Source organism: Labeo rohita, chromosome 23, assembly GCF_022985175.1.
Source record: "Labeo rohita strain BAU-BD-2019 chromosome 23, IGBB_LRoh.1.0, whole genome shotgun sequence".
Lineage (NCBI taxonomy): Eukaryota > Metazoa > Chordata > Actinopteri > Cypriniformes > Cyprinidae > Labeo > Labeo rohita.
In genome coordinates, this window is record NC_066891.1 from 11,147,689 (window position 1) to 11,169,669 (window position 21,981).

General features: G+C 37.3%; 1 protein-coding gene across 1 annotated transcript; it reads right to left on the bottom strand.

Annotated features, from left to right (window-relative positions):
* Window positions 1-1,856: 1,856 nt before the first annotated feature.
* Window positions 1,857-21,449, bottom strand: si:ch211-197l9.2 (protein SOGA1). The gene is made up of 11 exons (XM_051096656.1): window positions 20,336-21,449; window positions 18,342-18,566; window positions 16,569-16,721; window positions 14,219-14,284; window positions 12,230-13,375; window positions 10,332-10,418; window positions 9,914-10,075; window positions 9,500-9,751; window positions 6,771-6,814; window positions 5,320-6,688; window positions 1,857-2,855 (listed from the first exon to the last, which is right to left on the bottom strand). The coding sequence occupies exons 1-11, from the start codon at window positions 21,104-21,106 to the stop codon at window positions 2,709-2,711; spliced, it is 4,422 nt and encodes a 1,473-aa protein (XP_050952613.1). The 5' UTR covers window positions 21,107-21,449; the 3' UTR covers window positions 1,857-2,708.
* Window positions 21,450-21,981: the final 532 nt, after the last annotated feature.

A 21,981-nucleotide genomic window follows, 5' to 3' on the forward strand; every position in this document is an offset into this window, starting at 1 on the left:
TTAAGCAGGAAAAACATCACAAATAATTTTTTCCTCATTGATATCATATCGTGTACCGTAGAGGGTTAAAATAAACTGTAAAATAATATTGTAAATATAATTAAATAATAATAATATAAAAAAATAAAAAATAATAATTATATATTTATATTTAAAAAATAATAATTATATATATTTTAAAAAATAATAATAATTATATATATATATATATAATTATTATTATTATTATTATTATCATATATATATATATATATATATATATATATATATATATATATAATATATTATTATTTATAGTATTATCACGTGCTGTGGTGATTATTTATTTATTTTTTTTTTTTACTTACTTTTTCTACGGACCACCCAGCCCCGGTGGGTTTGAAAACCTAGTCTACTTAAAACATATTTACAGTATTACACAAAAATGTAAAAATAAATATTTAAAAATTTATTTTAAACTAATGTTAGATGAGCTGGCAATTAGGGTTAGTAGTCACACTAGTTTTTCCTCATTGTAGGTTCGTTATTCTTCTATAGGTATGGATAAAATCGATGTTTAATAAATAGTTTTTATGTTAAATGTAATATATATATATACACTGCCGTTCAAAAGTTTGGGATCAGTATCTTTTTTTATAGAAGTCTTTTCTGCTCATCAAGGCTGCGTTTATTTTATTAAAAATACAGAAAAAAGAGTGTCACATGATCCTTCAGAAATCCAGAAATAATTCTAATATACTAATTTATTATCAATGTTGGAAACGATTTTGTTGCCTAAATTATTTATTTATTTCATTTTATTTATTTATTTATTTTTTGAAACCTGTGATACTTTTTTCAGGATTCTTTGATGAATAAAAACGTTACAAGTTTGGGGTCAGTAAATGTTTTCTTCATTTGTTTGTTTGAAAGAAATTCATACTTTTATATCAGCAAGGATGTATTAACTTGATAAAAAGTGATAGTAAAGAGTTGTATTGTTAGAAAAGATTTCTATTTTGAATAAATGCTGTTCCTTTTAACGTTTTATTCATCAAAGAATCCTGAAAAAAGTATAACAGGTTTCAAAAAAAAAAAAAAAAAAAGCAGCACGATGTTTCCAACATTGATAATAAATCAGCATATTAGAATGATTTCTGAAGGATCACGTGACACTGAAGACTGGAGTAATGGCTGATTAAATTTGAAGAAATAAATTATATTTTAAAGCATTTTAAAATAGAAGACTCTTATGTTAAACTGCAATATTATTTCATAATATTACTGTTTTTCTGTATTTTTTTAATCAAATAAATTGAACTTTGATGAGCATAAGAGACTTCTTTAAAAAACATTAAAAATCTTACTGATCCCAAACTTTTGAACGGCAGTGTATATAAATGAAATGTGGACACATGGCTCGCTCATATTCACTATGCTGTTGTGTCACTGTCTACCCACTAGGGGTCGCTACAAATTCACGAATCTAAAAAATCATGAACACTTCTGTAGAAAGGTTATGTCTGACACACACATAACTCATTCATGTTTTATCAATTAAAACTAAATAAACTTCTCGTGAATTCATCTCTGTATACACCAGACATTTAAGCAAAGATAAGTTATGTTACCCGGTACTCCATTACACAAAATAAGTAAAGCTTAAGTTATAGCTCATTATTCTTTGCCTTCTTTGGTGGTGTAGCCTACTTCATAATATGAGTGATCGTGTGCATTTTTGTCTCAAGAAAAGTTTGGATAAGCAGCTATCACGAAGACTTTCCCTAAAATGAAAACTGAGACAAATAAAGAAGCAAAGACAAATGTACAATTCCTTCTGACAAATCAAGTTGTTTTTTTTAATCACATACCTTTATATCATGTTTTATGGAATTAAAAGTCATTAAAATCACAGGATTCAGAACTATTGAACATTTTCCTTACAACTTTTTTTCTTTACTTTACTGGTCACAGACAGCTCAAAAGCAAAATCTGAAACAACATTAATATACGACATCTTCAAATCACAGCAATACGAGATTAATACAATGACATGGATATGCATTTATTAACATGCCATAAAAAGTGTTACATTTCAAATAGCTACAATTCACAAACCTAATCTCTGATTAAGGTGCTTGGCCCCCACAACTGTTGTTTGCTGATATTAAACACAGATCATGTTACATTTAAGACAGCTATGAGAAACAGGTCACATTCATAAGGCATCTAATATCATTTTAATGATATTTTTTCTACACATTCTATTATGCATAAAATATTATAAAAAAGAATAATAAATCATAAATTGTTTTGTTTAAGATATGTTGCATAATTATATTTATTTAAAATGTAAGTCAAGTTCTAGAAGGATCTAGAAAGTAAAAACTGGATCTTGCTGGAACTGGGAACTCCAGCACAATAACAACATCATTAATTCTGTACAAGCCCTGTTAGTGTCTCTATCAAACTGAAACATTTTAACAAATATTAAAGCCATTGACTAATGCTGGAGACATTTTTCTTAAACTCAGGCCCAGAAGGCATCTGCAAATGCTGATATTGAGAGAAACTGTGGAATGGTAACATGGTAAAATGGAACTGAAGGCATGATCAGTTTAGCCAAATGATTTAATGAACAAACACAAAAGGATGATTGACATTCCAATTCTGAAGAAATCTGCCCATGCAGGCCTGTGGATCCCAGAAGTGTCATGGTGTCAGTTCCATTAAGCAAGAGAATCACCTTTACCACGAGATGTGGGATGTTCGTGTGGGCGAGACTTGTTTTGACTGTGAACGTGTCGGAGGTTTTTTTGTGAGGGTCGAGCAAAGCAGGATGTCAAAGAGCGTGAGCTGCAGTCACAAGCTCCATCCTGGCAAAGAGACGGGAAAGAGTCAAGGAGATATGCTCAGCTCAGCATTAAAACAAACCATGTGACTTTAAGACAAAGACTCAGCAAAACAGTAAAATGTACACTTTTACTTTTTTAGTTGTATTTAATCAAATGAGTTCCAATGTGATGCTTCTGATTTTATGTGTCCCATATGCTGCATATATCACTCTATTTTAAAAGAATATTTCTGTTGTTTAAAATGAAAATAGAATAAAATAGGCAGCAAATGTATCACTGTAAGTTATGCATTGTTATATGAACATATGAGCACCCGGTTTGACTCATGAATCTATACATAACATACCCATGAAATAACTTGCAGTTTATTGAAGGAATCAGGTGTGAATTCAGTAACAGCTCTGAATAATTCACTGACCAAGCAAGCCTGATTTGTCAGTTTAAGGGCATTCTGTGAATAGTTTTGACTGACTTAATAAAAGAGCTGATTGATTCATAAGAATCATTTGTTTGTTTATTGAAGGAGTCAGGTGTGAACTCAGAAACAGCTCTGAATGATTCACTGACCAAGCAAGTCTGATTGGTCAGTTCAAAGGCAATTTGAGATTCTTTTTCACCGACTTGCTAAAAAGAGCAGATTGATTCATAAGAATCATTTGTTCATTTATTGAAGGAGTCAGACGTGAACTCAATAACAGCTCTGAGCAATTCACTGACCAAAGTCTGATTGGTCAGTTCAAGAGCATTTTGTGAATCTTTTTCACTGATAATGCTAAAAACAGCAGGTTGATTCATAAGAATCATTTGTTTGTTTATTGAAGGAGTCAGACATGAACTCAATAACAGCTCTGAGTGATTCACTGACCAAGCAAATCTGATTGGTCATTTCAAGGGCATTTTGTAAATGTTTTCCTTTCTAAAAAGAGCAGATTGATTCATAATAACTATTTGTTTGTTTACTGAAGGAGAACGATTCACTGACCAAGCAAGTCTGATTTGTCTGTTCAATGGCATTTTGTTAATCTTTTTGACTGATTTAATAAAAGAGCTGATTGATTTATAAGAATCATTTGTTTGTTTACTGAAGGAGTCAGTTGTGAACTCAACAGCTCTGAGCAATTCACTGACCAAAGTCTGATTGGTCAGTTCAAGAGCATTTTGTGAATCTTTTTCACTGATAATGCTAAAAACAGCAGGTTGATTCATAAGAATCATTTGTTTGTTTATTGAAGGAGTCAGACATGAACTCAATAACAGCTCTGAGTGATTCACTGACCAAGCAAATCTGATTGGTCATTTCAAGGGCATTTTGTAAATGTTTTCCTTTCTAAAAAGAGCAGATTGATTCATAATAACTATTTGTTTGTTTACTGAAGGAGAACGATTCACTGACCAAGCAAGTCTGATTTGTTTGTTCAATGGCATTTTGTTAATCTTTTTGACTGATTTAATAAAAGAGCTGATTGATTTATAAGAATCATTTGTTTGTTTACTGAAGGAGTCAGTTGTGAACTCAACAGCTCTGAGCAATTCACTGACCAAAGTCTGATTGGTCAGTTCAAGAGTATTTTGTAAATCTTTTTGACTGATAATGCTAAAAACAGCTGGTTGATTCATAAGAATCATTTGTTTGTTTATTGAAGGAGTCAGACATGAACTCAAAAAAAGCTCTGAGTGATTCACTGACCAAGCAAACCTGACTGGTCAGTTCAAAGGCAATTTGAGATTCTTTTTGACTGACTTGCTAATAAAGAGCAGATTGATTCATAAGAATAATTTGCTTATTTATTGAAAGGGTCAGGTATGAACTCAATAACAGCTCTGAGTGATTCACTGACCAAACAAATCTGATTGGTCAGTTTGAGGGCATTTTGTAAATCTTTTTCCTTGCTAAAAAGAGCGGATTGATTAATATTAATCATTTGTTGGTTTACTGAAGGAGAACAATTCATTGACCAAGCAAGTCCGTTCAATGGCATTTTGTTAATCTTTTTGACTGATTTAATAAAAGAGCTGATTGATTCATAAAAATCATTTGTTCGTTTATTGAAGGAGTCAGGTATGAACTCAATAACAGCTCTAAATGATTCACTGACCAAGCAAATCTGACTGGTCAGTTCGAGGGCATTTTGTTAATCTTTTTGACTGACTTGCTAAAAAGAGCAGATTGATTCATAAGAACCATTTGTTCGTTTATTGAAGGAGTCAGGTATGAACTCAATAACAGCTCTAAATGATTCACTGACCAAGCAAATCTGACTGGTCAGTTCGAGGGCATTTCGTCAATCTTTTTGACTGACTTGCTATAAAGAGCAGATTGATTCATAAGAATCATTTGTTCATGACCAAACCACATATGGACGCACAAAGTTTACCAGAGTGACTAGATTTGAAATTATTATCACAATTATTTTTAGTTTTGCATATGCATTTTAGTCACAGTCACATAAGTCACTTAATTAAATTTTTAATCTTTGCTACTAACCTCCAAGCCCTTGTGCTTGCTCATTGAACCCCTGTCGATTTGCCGCTGAGTTTGTGTCTGGCTCTGACACGCCGTCTCCTCTTTTTGGCTTTGTTTCATAAATCTGCGGTTCACAATCTTGGTGATGCTGTCATTTCTGACCAGTGGCACCGCTGGTATTCGAGACGGGGGGTGCTCGGATTTCTTTGAACCCACCAGACCGACGTGATCCCTACGAGCTGCTGGCGCTTTCTCCATGTCCGGGTTGGTTTTTTCTCCTCGACCACACACATTGCGTAGAAACTCATGGACCAGACCGTACTTGTGAACCCCTACATTTTTACGACCAGTAGCTTTATCGCTGGCCTGCACTGATACTGAATTTGGTCTGCTAGGTGTCGAAGCACGTTGTGGCAGAGCCCACAAACCACGCTCCTTCGCTCCATAATCCAGCCTGGAAGAGGCGCTCAAGGACGAGGAGGACACAGAGGATGTAGTGAAAGAGGAAGAGGATGAGGGGGATGTGGAAGAGGAAGACTTTGAGGAAAACGGAGAAGATGCGGAGTGTCTGCGTTGTATTTTCGGCGAGGTGGTATGTGGCTGAAACCGATCTGCTGGACCAGGTACCCTTTCCAGTGACACTGACGTCTGTGGGGTTCTTGCGGATACAAATGAGGTCACTCTGGGCGACCAGTGCTTTGCAGCATAAAGACATCGAGGACCATCAGTTTGTAGCCCAACTGTGGTCACCTGTGGTTGGGATTGAGTTTGCGTTCCAATACTCACAACACTCACCACATTGCTCCCAAAATCCTTTGCTCTTTTCCTCTCCAGAGGGCTGGATTGGGAGGTTTGCAGCACACTGGCTGTAATTTCCTTCATGTCATCACTCAGGTTGGCTGAGACATCCAAGGTATTGATAGCCAAGCGTGAAGGGGATGCCATACTAGAAGTCTGAAGACCAGAAGAGGACGTAGAACTGATGACAGCCATTGAATCTCTCTCCATCAAACTTTGGCAATCAAACGGCAGGCTACCCAGCCAGCTTTCATAAGCAGAGACCCAGTCTTGGTTTACAAGGCCACAGGAAACGGCATTGAAATGTGGTTCCTGGCTCTCCTCAAGCTTATCCTCCTCTGCTGCTATCAAAGAGCTCATTTGGATTCTTTTTGCTGATGGTGGGCTGTAATATATACGAATGTTGGTTCTCTCTGGAGCAGTGTGGCTTTTTTGGGTCAGCTCCTGGTTTAGGTTCAGACCAGGGAAACTGGGAGGCATGATAGGAGAGTCCCAAGTTTTGCAGGGGTCTTCTCTGTCCAGACGGGCAGCTTCTCGACTGATGTACTTCCAGTTCTTGTTGAGTTTTGCCATGTCAGTTTTAAGAGGCATCCTGTTGGGAAAGCAAACTCTGTTAAGAGATTCTGTCAGATAATTTGAGTTCAAACTATGTGCAAAAAACAAATCAAACTAACCTTTCCATTTTTCCATCCTTTGTCACCATCTTGTATCTGGGGGACTGAAAATGCATCAGAAAGATTATTATTTCTGTCATAACAACTCTCAGAGGAATTGGCATGGTAGTGTATATGACAATGTTAATGTGTTTGGTCTTGGCAAAATAAATCCGCTACGCTGCTGCAGCAGTGGCAGAGCAAGTACCAAGACTTATATCCGCAACATGCTGCTGTGAGCATGTAAGAAATACTGCTGCTGCACATACATACATGAAATGACCCCCATATAGCATACATAAATTACCCTGTAGCAGATCTATACAAGTGGAGCTGGGGAAGGTGGAGGGTTTCTGAAGCATGCTGCAACAGCATGCACTAGTCATGTATTTGAATGTTGAGCAGTGAGCTTATTGGCTACTGATACAGGAGAGAACCAATCAGCTGTGCAATATGATCATGTCATTATTTCAGAGTTAGACTAATTTGTATGCACAAATACAAAGTTCTGGTATGAATCTCTAGATGGCGCAGACCGATGTTGATAGGGAATCATGCCAGAACTTTGTATTTGTGCATGCAAATTAGTTGTGTAATTTTAATATATATTAAAGAGCATAAATTAAAGAACAATAAATACTTGCAAACAAGAATGAATTAAACAACTTAGAAACTTAGGATAAAAATGAATGATAAAAGAAATATTGTATGTAATGCATGCAATACAATGCAATATTACCTTTTGAGCAGAAAATGACAATCTTAGATTAAATTATTTTGAGACAGCTTCACATATTACTTAGGGATGAGCAATTTAAGATACACTGTAATCAAATGAAAAAGCCTGTCTTATTTAGAAAGTGTGTCAGAGAGATAGTTCGGGATTACAAAAAAGGAAACAGCAAGAAAACCCTTGGATCAGAAAAAAAAATTGGCAAAATTCCTTTGCACTCCAATCCAGGCTTTACTTAAAGGGATAGTTCACCCAAAATGAAATTCTGTCATTAATTACTCGCCCTCATGTGGTTCCAAACCCCTGACCTTCGTTTATCTTCAGAACACAAATTAAGATATTTTTTGATAAAATCAGAGAGCTTTCTGACCCTGCATAGACAGCAGCTTGAACTACCTCGTACAAGACCCAGAGAGGTAAGTGAGGCTATTGTTCAAATATGTGACTTTAATGGTTCAACCTTAAATTTATGAAGCTATGAAAATACTTTTTGTGTGCAAAGGAAACATTTACATGCATTCATGAAAATACCACAGCACATGCTATTTTAACAATGGCCTTGAATGTGTCAGTTGCGCTGCTGTCTATGCAGGGTGAGAAAGCTCTTGGATTTCATTCAAAATAACTTAATTTGTGTTCCGAAGATAAACAAAGGTCTTAAAGGTTCGGAACGACATGAGGCTGAGTAATTAATGAAAGAATTTTCATTGTCTGGGTGAACTATCCCTTTAATCCCATCAAAGAGCTGTCACTGTCTACATTCCGCTTTTATTATTAGCATCTATGATAATGAACAGGACTTTTTGTTCAAAGGGATGAATAAAACTGCTGTCAAGCCAGAGAACAACAATGCCATTTAAAGATCCATTATGCATTTGTTCCTCTGAATACTGCTTCCTCATTCCTTTCTCGCCTCCTTTCCCTCAGCCCTGCACGATGCTATCCCCGTTTAAAGTAAAGGAAAGTAAACTCCTTATTTGAACTTCAGCTGAGCCTTGATAAGTCTTTCTGTGGTTACTGTGGTTTGGCTAAGCCCTTTTCAGAGTCAGAAGTTGTGATTGAAGCTGATGTCTGCACTCCGCCTGCTGTCCTACAGTCCCAAAAGGGGATTAGCCTAAATTCAGTTGCCATGCGGCCTTTTCACACACACACACACACACACACACACTCACGGGACTGTCTCATATCTCTGACCTGTAATACTCTAGTAGGACTGTAAAACAAATTGTTCTAATAATGATAGTTCAGACTTCAGACTTCAGCTTGAAGTACTGTTCAAAAGTTTGGAATCTGCAATATTTTTGAAATGGAATTTTGGAATGTTTTTGAAATAAGTCTCTTATGGTTATCATGGCTGCATTTATTTTAATATATTTTAAATTTATTCCTGTGATGGCAAAGCTGAATTTTCAGCAGCCATTACTTTAATCTTCAGTGACGAATATTATTCGTATAAGTAACTGTTTTATTATTTTCACAGTTGAAAATGGATGTGCTGCATAACACTTTTGTGGAAAATGTATATGAAATTCTCAAAATTTTAATCAATTTAATGCATGCTGAATAAAAGTATTCATTTCTTTCCAAAAAAAAAAAAATCTTACTGACAGCAAACCTTTTTTTGAAAATATTTAAAAATATGCCATATTTTTGAAATGGAACTTTGGAATGTTTTTGAAATAAGTATCTTATGGTTATCATGGCTGCATTTTTTTTAATATATTTTAAATTTATTCCTGTGATGGCAAAGCTGAATTTTCAGCAGCCATTACTTTAATCTTCAGTGACGAATATTATTTGTATAACACTACAGTTAATGTGTTAGATATCATTAACTAATATAACTAATCTTATCAAACTTAACACTATTATAAAATGTTAACAATTAAATAATAGTTGGTCCAAAAAAAAAAAAAAAAAAAAAGAAAGAAAAATGGTCAAATAAGACCAGTTTTGACAGTTAAAATCATTTGTTTCACAATACACAGAATATGTTAATTATTGTTGAAGCTCTGACCTGCATTTTTCTGTTTTGCTTAGCTGTCTTCGATCCTTCGCACTCTAGACGCGCGTGGTTCAGGTGTTCTAGCAGTTCCTGTCGCTCAGAGCTCCAGTTGCTTTCACGAACCTTCAGCTGTCTTGTCAGGTCCATCACTGCAGTGTACGATTCTGCTAACAGGTGCTGAAGCTTCTCAACGTGGTCCTTCCGCAAAGCCACATTCAGGTCTGATGGACCCATAATTCCTGCCTTCCCAACTGAACCCTCCAGCTACAAACAAAGACAAACAACTTGATTTCTGTTTCATAAAGCTTTTTTATTTTCCTCCATAAGTCCCTACTGGCCCAAGAATAAAGAAGGAAGAGGAGATGACATGAGAACCAGGCAACAGGTTCATTGATACTCCCTGAAGGGAATCTAAAGTGTTCTCACCCTGCTTATGAGACTCTTAAGCTCTGCGCACTCCACGGCCCACGCTGCTTTGGCATTCGCAAATTGACGGATGACAAACTGGGCTGCCCTGTGCTGCTCCCAAAGTTCAGAGAACAGATCTGACAGTGCTGTCCTGAGGTCTGACAGCAGGGCACTGCTCACCTGAGAGAGAAACACACATGGTGAATATACACTGGGCAACATGAACACATTTACTAAAAATGGGCAATGGGTTAAGGAACAATGCTATTGGGCAACTTTGCTTAAAGAGAAGGCATATTCAGCTATAGTGTAGGAAAAATGCACATTTTAGAATGAAGTTCTTTTAAGGCTGAATTTATTGCAAAGTGAAACGCTTTTGGTAGTCATGTTGAAACACTATTATTTTTACCCCAGTAATCCTCATTCTTTTTCATACCTGAGTGCTGCACTTCTCTTGAAGATTGTACTTGCACGCTTTTGACTCCGTGTCCTTTAGTAGATGAAGATCATCCTGACAGTACATCTGAAATTAAAAGACATATGGTTGTTTTTATTTGAAATAAATTAATTTTGTGCTAATTATTCTACAAAATACATATTTATGCACCCTGTGATTGTACTTTTGTTATACTTAAAGTCTGCTAAATTGGAACAACTAATTTTATGCTTAATGCACTGTAATTGTGCTTAAGTTGTGCTGAAGTCCAGCTAAAGATATACCTAAAGGGGTCATCGGATGCAAAGTTCACTTTTACATGTTGTTTGAACATTAATGTGTATTAGCAGTGTATGTACACATCTACCCTATAATGACAAAAATCCATGCAGTGGTTTTTAATTAATCTGTAAAAATAATATCCCCTTTTTCAAATCGAACCATTCTCAGATGCCTGTTGGTGTTGCGTCCCACGATAGTTGATTGACACGAGCATCTTACTTCAGATCCGCCCTACATCAGCTGTAACAGTCCGACCTCCATTGTTTCGATGCCGGAGCAGGGATGTAAGTTAGACAAGAATATCTCCGAATGAGCGATTGAGGTGTTGTGTTGCTGGATGTAATAATGAACATAGTGATCGTCATTTACTCTCGACATCTGAGCCACTGAAGATGCAGTGGATTAGGCTTGTTTGTGAAGGGAATGCACCTTCCGATCTACATAAATGCGTCTATGTTTGTGCAAATCATTTGTGATCAAGCTCGACCTACAGCAGAAGTGAGTATAAGGGGTTTATTATGAATCTCTGCAATCACCTTTCCTAATAACATGCTACTTAGCAAGTCTAGCGGTTAAACGTGGCTAAAGTAAACAGGCTTGTCACTCCACAGAGAGAAGAGAGAGGCGGGGTGAGCAAAGCTCATTTGCATTTAAAGGAACAATCCTTCAGAATGGGATTATTGTTTATACACTACTGTTGAGAATTTTTAACCAAAGTATATTATAAACTTTTTATTAAAACCCTAAATAATCATATCAACTTGTGGAAAATGGGTATCCAATGACCCATTTAAGTATATTTAACTGTGCTACAGTTGAGGTCAAAAGTTTGCATACACCTTGCAGAATCTGCAAAATGTTAATTATTATACCAAAATATGATCATACATCATACAAAATGCATGTTATTTTTTATTTACTACTGACCTGAATAAGATATTAACATTGTAACATTGTCACATAAAAGACGTTTACATATAGTCCACAAGAGAAAATAATAGCTTAATCTACAAAAATGACCCTGTTTAAAAGTTACATAGGCTTGATTCTTAATAATGTGTTCTTATCTGAAGTCCCTTGCTTATCCTGAACTGTTAAACTGCCCGCTGTTCTTCAGAAAATTCCTTCAGGTCCCACAAATTCTTTGGTTTTTCAGCATTTTTGTGTATTTGAACCAAAGAATTTCTGGGACCTGAAGTATTGTTCTAAAGAACAGTGGGAAGTTTAACTGTTCGGGACAAACAAGAGACTCATGAACAGCTATCATTAAACAAAAAAACACAGCTGTGGATCATTCAGGTAACAATACAGTATTAAGAATCAAGTGTATGTAAACTTTTGAACAGGGTCATTTTTATAAATTCAACTGTTATTTTCTTTCATGTGAAATATCTTATTCAGGTCAGTGCTAAATAAAAAGTAACATGCATTTTGTATGATCCCTCCTATTTTGGTAAAATAATTAACATTTTTCAGATTCTGTAAGGTGCATGTAAACTTTTGACCTCAACTGTAGTTATTTCAACTGCAAATACGAATTATTATAAGGAAAATTTTAACAATCATCATGGATAAAGATGTGTGACCGGAGAAGCAAATGTTGCTGCCCAGTTTACCTCAAACAGTTTCTTTCCATCAGCTGTGGGTCTCTCTCCCTGCCTCCACTGCTGGATGAACCATTGGAGCTGTAGAGTGAGCAACACTAAGCTGTCCTGGTTACACCCATTTTCGACATTTTCTTCACATGGACGTTCTTGTCTTGCATGATTCTTTGCATCCTCTTTCATTTCACTTAAATCTTCTCCAAAATGTAAGATTTTCTTCTCTGTAACAGCCCCAGAATGCTCTGAAGTGAAGTTTGACAGCACCTCTAATTTTTCAACAAGAGCATGCAGTTGAGCTTGTAGCACCTCTAGTCCATTGGTCAAGGGACTCAACATGGGGTCCAAAAGCCACTGATGTGTTTTGCACTGAGGATCTACTGCAGTTTTGCTTAGGTACGGAGCACCAGGAGAAGTCTTATGGGTGCATGTAGGTGAGAGGCCATTTTTAGCTGGGGTTGTTAGGAGCTGGATAGTCGATCTGACAAGCAGCGCCTGGTCATGGATGGCAAGAAGACTCTCTAGATCCTTCGCACCAAATGTACAGTCTGACTTACAACGAGCTTGTCCGTCTTCCTCTTTAGTCTCTGCAGAAAGCTCCTGCTCCCCACCAATCGGCCCTTCCCTGTGCATGTGGCTAATAGAAGAGTTCTCCACATGATCTTCCTCTACATGAATCTGGTTCTCCTGCGTACTATTGAGGGTAGTCGCTGCATCTGCGCTTTCTTTCCCATCCACACATCCACCTCTAAGCATCTCCTCCTTTTTCCCAGTTTGGAGAGGCAATTCAAATCCTTGACTGGTCCCCTTCATTATCTCCTCTTCTTCCTGGCTTCCTCCTCCTCGTTCACGCAGTTCACTCATCTCTGCCCGCAACCCACGGTTCTCTACCTCTAGCTCCACTATTCGACGACTCAACAGCGTGGCTTCTTCCTCCACCAGCCGCAAGTGAACTTTGACCTCTGCTTCTCGGGTGTGAGCGGAGTTAGTGGCACCCGCTGCAGCCTGGGTTTCATCCACCTCCCCATAAAGCAGACGGTATTTGGAAAGCTGCTCCCGCATCGCCTCACTCTCCAGGGCCATCTTTGTTAGCTTCTTGCACATGAGCGCAGACTCTTCTTTGGCAAAGTGGAGCTGGCATTTCAAATCAGCGCTGTCATCCTGCAGAGGACAGAGGAGTGTTAAGATGGGTTTTGAGGAAAACATTCCAGGATTTTTCCCCATATAGTGGACTTCAATGGGGATCAGTGGGTTGGAGGTCCAAACTGCAGTTTCATTGCAGGTTCAAAGGACTCTACATGACCCCAGCTGAGGAATAAAGGTCTTATCTAGTGAAGCGATTGGTCATTTTCTTAAAAATAAAAAATGTATTACTTTTTAACCACAAATGCAAACTCATCTTGCACTAGCTCTGTATCCACAACTTCATGCATTATGCAGTCACGTTGGAAAGGTCATGTGTGATGTAGGCGTAAGTACCAATGCAGTGTTTACAAAGCGAATGTGCAAAGAAAGTCAAACGCCCTTAACAAAAAAAGGTAAAACAATGATGCCTGAAGATTTTTTTCACCCCACCCTACCTTTTTGAACCAGAGTAGACAGACAAATAACTAACCACGCGTGACCTTTCCAATGTGATTACATCATGTGTGAAGTCATAGATGCGCATCGCAGAGCTAGTGCAAGATGAGCATTTGTGGTTATAACGTATATAAATTTTAATTTTTTAAAGAAAATGACCGTTTGGCTAGATAAGACCCTTATTGCTTGGCTGGGATCGTGTAGAGCCCTTTGAAGCTGCACTGAAACTGCAGTTTGGACCTTCAACCCACTGATTCCCACTGAAGTCCACTATAAAGTTTATGAATGTTTTCCTCAAAAACCTTAATTTCTTTTCAACTGAAGAAAGAAAGGACATGATCTTGGATGACATGGGGTGAGTAAATTATCAGGAAACTTTCATTCAGGAGTGAACTAATCCTTTAAGACTAACGTCCAACTCACCTGTGGGGAAAGCTTCTTTTCGCTCTTGCTGGATGTTGATCTCAAACTTCGTCTCTTTAGAGAATTCTGTGAATGCACCATATCCATAATTAGTCTAAAGACATTTCAGCAGCTTATATAACACAGCTTAATGTGCATAGGTGGATTGATGCAATTTGTCCCCTAAGATGATGTCCTCCTATGGGCATAAATGTTTATTTGAGTTATATTAATCATAGTTGTTATTTTCCATCATAATGCTGTACCCAATGAAACGCGTGACTGTAAGGAAAGCATGCACTTGATAAACACACTTAATCATGTCCGTGTACTGAGATGGCAAGAACCCCAACTCCATTACTACTCCAAACATCCATACTGCTCCAAGTATGTCAAGAATGCTGCCTAGAGTCAGTCTATCTGTCTGCTGCTTTGTCTGGGAGGCTCAAACCCTTAAAAGTACAAAGAGCAGAGGAGGAGCATGTAGACTTCATATTGACTTTTTTAAATGTTAAAAATAACCTCACTGAGTCGATACAAACTGAGATTGAGCTGTCATAACTAACAAATTCAAGATAAATGCCTTTAACAGTACTCTTCATACTATATCTTCATGTTTTGAGATTATAAATCAGCAATTTATCTTGTGAATCAAGACTGCAAAAAGATTTTTGACTCCAGTGGAAGAGTAAAAAATGTTTGCATGTAGATTATCATGTTTCAGGTAGTGTCAAGCTCACACGAGGCCTTGATAATCTGGTTGTAGCTGATTTGTTCTGATGGTGAGGATCAGGAATGGGCAGCAGCTGTCTGAGCTGAGCTGTTGGGATCCACTTCTAAGCACTGAATCCTGGATTAAACCGAATGCGTGCCGTTATTAAAGACCTACAGGCCTTCATTGCCAATAAAATTTGATTTGTTTGGTGCATTACGTTGGTATAATGGTGGTGGCCTATATTTTTTATTATTGTAAGAAAGGGAAAAAAAAGCCTTCTTGTTAGTATTTTTAGCAGGTATGTGGTAATTGAACATCATAAGATCCACATTTAAGCAATGGAGCCAGGGTTGAACAAGGATGTCCCTTTCAGGTATATTTATAAGCGTTTTTTTTCTCACTCTCTTTTCAACCTTTCAGTTGTCCCATTTTACTTTCTTCTCCCCCTCGCTGTATCCACAAGTGAGAATGACAGCTGTGGTTTGAATTCAGACCCTTAGATCATTCTATGCCCTACCCAAGCAGTCAGCTGTCGGTTACACCCATACATACAGTTGGGGTAAAGGTCAGATTGTAATCCTAACGGCATCATGAAACTAAGGAGTCTAAGCAACAAAATAGTACTGCTTTAAAGTGATATAGAGCATAAATTATATTTATACACATATTACTATTCAAATGTTTAGGGGTCAGTAAGTTTTTTTTTTTTTAATATAATACTTGTATTCCGCAAGCATGCATTAAATTGATCAAAAGTGATAGAAAAGATATTTATAATGTTAATAATGTTAAAAATATTTTATTTCAAATATTGTTCTTTTAAACTTTCTATTCACCAAAGGATCCTGACAATTGTATCATGTTTTACACTAAAATATTAAGTAGATCCACTGTTGTTGACTTTGATAACAAAAAAAGTTAATTGAGCACCAAATCAGCGTCATATGACACTGAAGACTTGAGTAATGAATGCTGACAATTCAGCTTTGTCATGCCAGGAATAAATCACATTTAAAATATAGTAAAATAGAACAGTTACATTAACAGTTCAAAATTTTTGAACAGTAAATATTTAATGTTTTACTGTTTTTTTTTTTAAATATGTTTTTTAAAGTCTTTTGCTCACCAAGCCTGCATTTACTTGATCCAACGTACAGCAAAAACAGAAAAAAAAAAACAATATTTTTACTATTTAATTTTAATTAACTAATTAATTTAATTAACTGTTTTCTATTTGAATATATTTTAAAATGTAATTTATTCCTGTGATTTCAAATATTTTTTAGAATCATTACTCCAGTCACATGATCCTATACTAATAATAAAATGTTTCTTGAACAGCAAATCAGCACAAAACTGGAAATCAAAACTGGAGTAATGATGCTGAAAATTTACCTTGGTCACAGGAATAAATTACATTTTAAAATACAGTATATTCAAATAGAAAGCAGTTATTTTAAATAATAAAAATATTTCAGACTTCTTTAAAAAAAAATGTACAGTTCGAAACCTTTTGACTGGTAGTGTACTTTAAATTGTACTAATATTTCACAATATTACTGTTTTTACAATTCAGCCTTGGTTTAACATATGAGACTTTTGAACAATTATTCGTGTGCATATACATATACAGCAATGGCTTTGTGGTCACAGCACCTGTGATTTGTCCATCTCAGCCTGGAGGACTTGCTTTGCAACCTCCAAATTCTGCAGCCGTTCACGTAACTCCTCATTTTCCCATTCCAGCCGTGAATTTTTTTGAATGGCCTCAAGTTCGCTGTGTAGGCGAAGGGACACGCTTTTTGCCACCTGGGAAAACAATATTAATTTAGAGTCAAGTAAATACATTGCAAACCATTTGTCCATGCTAACTATCCACAAATCTGTTGACGTTAATATGATAATTATCTCATGTCTTTTTATTCTCTTGGGGAACACTATTAGACACATGAACCTCTATTTAAAGAAGATAACTATCTGGAACTTTATAGGGAACTTTGCAAAATGAGCATCAAGTTGTTTCAATGTTTCAACTGTGGTTTATGACATCGAGGATGTGGGGAAGTAAGGAAGTTAGTTAATTGTTTGGGATTCAGTATGGGTTGACTCTCCTATGATCTCCCTCCTTTGCAAAGCACTCATCCTCTTGATGCTCAAGGGGTTGCTAACAATTGCGAACAATGTCAAGGGAAAACGGTTAGAGTGCATGTGATTATACCGCAGCATTCAGCGCATGACTCTGTCCTTTTCTTTTTTTATAGCACAGGGAGATTATTATCAGCATTGAGTTCCAGGAGCAACTCCACAAACTCAGATTTCTCTGTGAAAAAAAGTTAATGATGGAAACGTGGAGCTGGAAAAGGATGCTGTTAGATATCAGATTGCAGGACACTCCCGTGGGGGTTGTCGAAGACTGAATAACTTGACAGAGTGCTAGTGAGGACACAGAGCAGCGATGGACACACACTGGCCCAGTTTGTGAAAGGAGGGTATCTATTTCTCTCACATGCCTTTAAAATAGACTGGTCATGGACATGCCCACAACACACACCAGCAGCTGTGCTTGGACGCTTCCCCTCTCGGATACTGTGGCTATAGTCCTTGACACATATACCGCACGCATGCAAATGCACACACTCTTTCATTCAACCTTGGTTCTTTAGCTTACTTCACACTGTGCTTCTGCAAAATACCTTTTCACACATAGTTTTGCATAGACAAAAGGTTCAGAGGAAACCTGAGGAATTTATTTTGCATAGTCTGGAAGCAGATTTCAAAAGAAAACGGCTATTTTATATGGGTCGCCCTGCTGTGTAGATTGTTTTTTAATTTGTAACGTTCCTACAGAAAGCTCTGTCGCTGATTGGCTGGGAAGTTCAAACCAAAAAATGCTTATGCTGTGAGTGGCCCACCACAAACTGAGCTACACCAATTGTCTGCCAAACGAAAACTGAAGGTTTCTGCTCATTTTACTAGTTGGACCACTTCCAAAAATAAACCCACTCACTACACATGTCAAACTATAAAAGAAAATGATATTTCAGCTCTCGCTAAGCCCTCAGTACCACTATTTGGGTCACAAACCACAATGGAAGGATTACACAATCAATCTGAGTGCATGCTGATTCATAAAAACAGAGTTTTGACTCATTTAGTGACTTACTATTCAACATTTAATTGGCACTAAGCGTTAAGCAATTTAGATAAACATCCTGTCCCGAATGAATGCCGTGGACTGCGTCCAAACCCCTAACAGTGGTTTTCCTGTACACACACCACTGTAGCTTAATTGCATCCAAATCATGAGGGAAACATCTATTTAATTACACCCTGCATGTCAGTGATAGCTCTTTATGCGACCTCATACAAGGACTTTCTCACAGAAACACAGTCAATACCAAAAAATTATGACTGTAAGCACATCCTCACCCGAATATCATGCTCAAGTGTCCTGATAAGCTCCCCGTCCACCTGTCCCGTCTGGGCTACACGCAAGCTACGTCTCTCTGCTTTCCTGAGTCGGTACTGCAGGATGCGACAGGCCTTGTTGGCCTGTTCCAACTGCTGGCGGAGTTCCTGCAGCTGGTAAACATCCTCCTCCATGTACATGTCTCTCATCTCCAGCATCTCTGAGCGGAGCTCCTCCATTTCGTCCTAAAAAAGCAGTCAAAAATGGTGTATGAAAACATCAGCTTCATAGAATAACTGTTAAAATTAAACTTTTTGGACGTTTTTGATTGGAAAACATGAAGTAAATGTGACCCTGGACCACAAAACCAGCCTTAACATGGGTATATTTGTCGCAATAGCCAAAAATACATAGATACATAGATTTTTTTTATGCCTAAAATCATTAGGATATTAAGTAAAGATCATGTTCCATGAAAATATTTTGTAAATTTCCATTGCTACGATTTCCATTGCTAATTTGCATTGCTAAGAACTTCATTCGGACTACTTTAAAGGTCATTTTCTCAATATTTAGATTTTTTTGCACCCTCAGATTCCACATTTTTAAATAGATGTATCTTGGCCAAATATTGTCCTATCCTAACAAACCATACATCAATTGAAAGCTCAAAAATGGACCCTTACGACTGGTTTTGTGGTCCAGGGTCACAAATGAATGCATTCTACTTTAGTCAAAAACATATGTGTGTTAGTGTGTACAAAGGGCGTCTCTTGTATATTACTATCAATGTCGGTCTCCAACCAACTCGTCCAAGACAGCATTGGCCTTTCGTGTCGAGTGCCAGCATGCAGTGCGCATTAACACACAGAACTAGGGGCGCGTGCCAAGAATGACGCACTGCCCTTCTTGGATGCATTGATGGCACCTCCGTTGACTTCTTGATTTCTAAGACACCTTGCACTTAATCACAGTAAAGCTTGGCTTGTTCTCACTGTGAACCCGTTCTCCTATTGCATGTCAGAGACAATGAGGGATGACGCAAGCCAATTAGCGAAAGTATAATCTTCTAAAAAGAGAGTAAATCTTACAGTATAAGCCATATCACGTGTAATTTATTTTTGATTTGTTTATGTGAGTGTTAAAATATTTATTATACATCAGTGCGGGATTGTTTTGATTTAATTTTACATTAAGTACATAGGCCGGCACATCATATGACAGGGTTTATGCCATGTTGGCTGATAATAGCATGATGCTTTATAATCATAATCCATCAAAACAGGTTGCATTTAGTAGTCTCCCACTTAATCTAACATCTCACGGGTAAAGTGAACGTCACTAAAACAGACCAAATTTAATTTTGGTAATTAAATTCAGGTATATTTTAAAAACTACAATGTTTATGTTTCAGAAGAACACATGCACTCATTGAGATCAGTCAGATGCTTGATCATGTCCACTATATGGTGGACATGACCCTTATGGCAATTACAAGTGACTTACATTTGATTGTCTTGTATTTAAAGAGCAAATATGAAACACTGGACCACAAAACCAGTCATAAGTAGCACGGGTATATTTGCAGCAATAGCCAACAATACATTGTAGGGGTCAAAATGATAATTACAAAAAGATATTTTGTAAATTTCCTATATCATAACTTAATTTTTGATTAGTAGCTTAATATGCATTGCTAAGAACTACATTTGGACTACTTTAAAGGTGATTTTCTCATTATTTTGATTTTGCACACTCAGATTCCAGATTTTCAAATAGTTGTATCTCGGCCAAATATTGTCCTATCCTAACAAACCATACAATCAATGGAAAGCTTGTTTATGATGTATAAATCTCAAGTTCAAAAGATTGACTCTTATGGCTGGATTTGTGGTCCAGGGTCACATAAGTGTTCCCTAAACTCTCCAAATCATAATTTACACCAAGCAAGAAATGATTTGCAATTAATCAACAAACAACTAAATAGATGAACAGATTAATCAACAAACCTCACCTTTAAATATTCATTTTCCGATCTTATGTCGTCAATCTCTCTCAGCAGATCCTCATGCACGCCATCAGCAAAGTCTCCAGTCAGATCTGAAAATGCCACAGACGAGCTCAAGTTCAAGCGACTGTCTAGAGAAACGTAGGACCTCTGGTCTCCAGGAGAGATGCTTCCCTCTCCGAAGCCAAACCCTGGAGACAGGGTGGCATTAATCAGACCATCTTCTTCTCTGTGTTCTGATATTTGCTCGGCTGAATCGTCCATCATTTCTTCATCAGTACCTCTGTGACAGACCTCACCACCCTGCGCATCGGTGGACTGCTTATGCTCCTCGGATGCGTCCGAGATCTCAGAACTGCTGTCCGCGGAAGACAGTTTCCCGGTAGCACAGCCAGAGTCTTTACTTAGGTCATCAGACGTGATGCTTCCATCAGACAGCTTTCTCCTCCCGGACGATTTACTGCGATTGCTATCGGAGCGTTTTCTCGACTCTGGTTTCATCTCCTTTTTCTCTGTGTTTGGCGTGGCAGATGCTCCGCGCTTTGGTTTCTTGGAGTGAACCTCTTTGGTTTTGCTCTGGGAGGCTGCTGGGATGATTTTAGACCAAGCGTTCGCCTGAGGTTGTTTTGACGTCATGTGTTGCACATGATGCCGGTGGATTTGTCTTGACGGCTGGTGGCTGCTCGCGTCTCCGCAGGCTTTATCCTGCCCGTCCCGTCCATGATGGGATGAGCGTGCATTAGACTCAGGATTTGCCTCAACTTTTGTCTTTGTCATTGTTGGCGTTCAAAGATGATAATTTCTTCTCATTCACCTACATTGTTTGTAGGCTACAAAACGAAGACGATTAATGCTCAGTAATGAGATGAATGATTCCAGCAGAATCCTCTCAAGAGTTTGTGTGAGATGAGGTAAAGTTAAGGTAAATCCGGGTAAAGCCCTTAGTCTAGTGTTTGAGTGAATATATGTACTGTGTGTGGCCATGTGCTTTAAAAACTCCAAAATCTCCGCCCCGAAAACAGGAGCTTACTCTCTCTCTCTTTCTCTCACTGAGTCACATATAACTCAGCTTTACTGGAATTATTACGAACAGCTATAATAGTGCCAAACCCATTTTTACTAGGATAAAATCATATGTTGTTTTCCAAACACCTATGCATATTTGTTAAATATTTAGTAATCGGATATTTTTCTTAATTATTAATTAATATATATGGGCTAAAATTAACATAGGTCTACATATGACTGAAATCGGTAACGATGTCTGTATTATTCACTCATAAAATCTATTAAAAAGTTATTTGATTTTTCTAAATAATACACTGGTTTCAAAAGGAAGAGGGTTTATCAACACGTACACTTCTTAGTGATACGAGCTGAAAGTGTTACAACATTGCTCTGCTGACATCTAGTGGGTTCAAATAAAACTAAAGGTCTGGCCCATTCAGGTGATTTAGGCTGTCGCAACGGAGGTGGTCCCATGACAAATGTGCAGATCATAAATTTACGAGAATATTTAAATGTATGCACTCCCCCGCTAGAATCCAAAAGCATTACGTTTCTTTTTATAACAAACTTAAATCAGAAGCAGACGTACTTGTAATCTCAAACACCATGACGGTGACAAACTAAAAACCCTGATTACCTTAAAT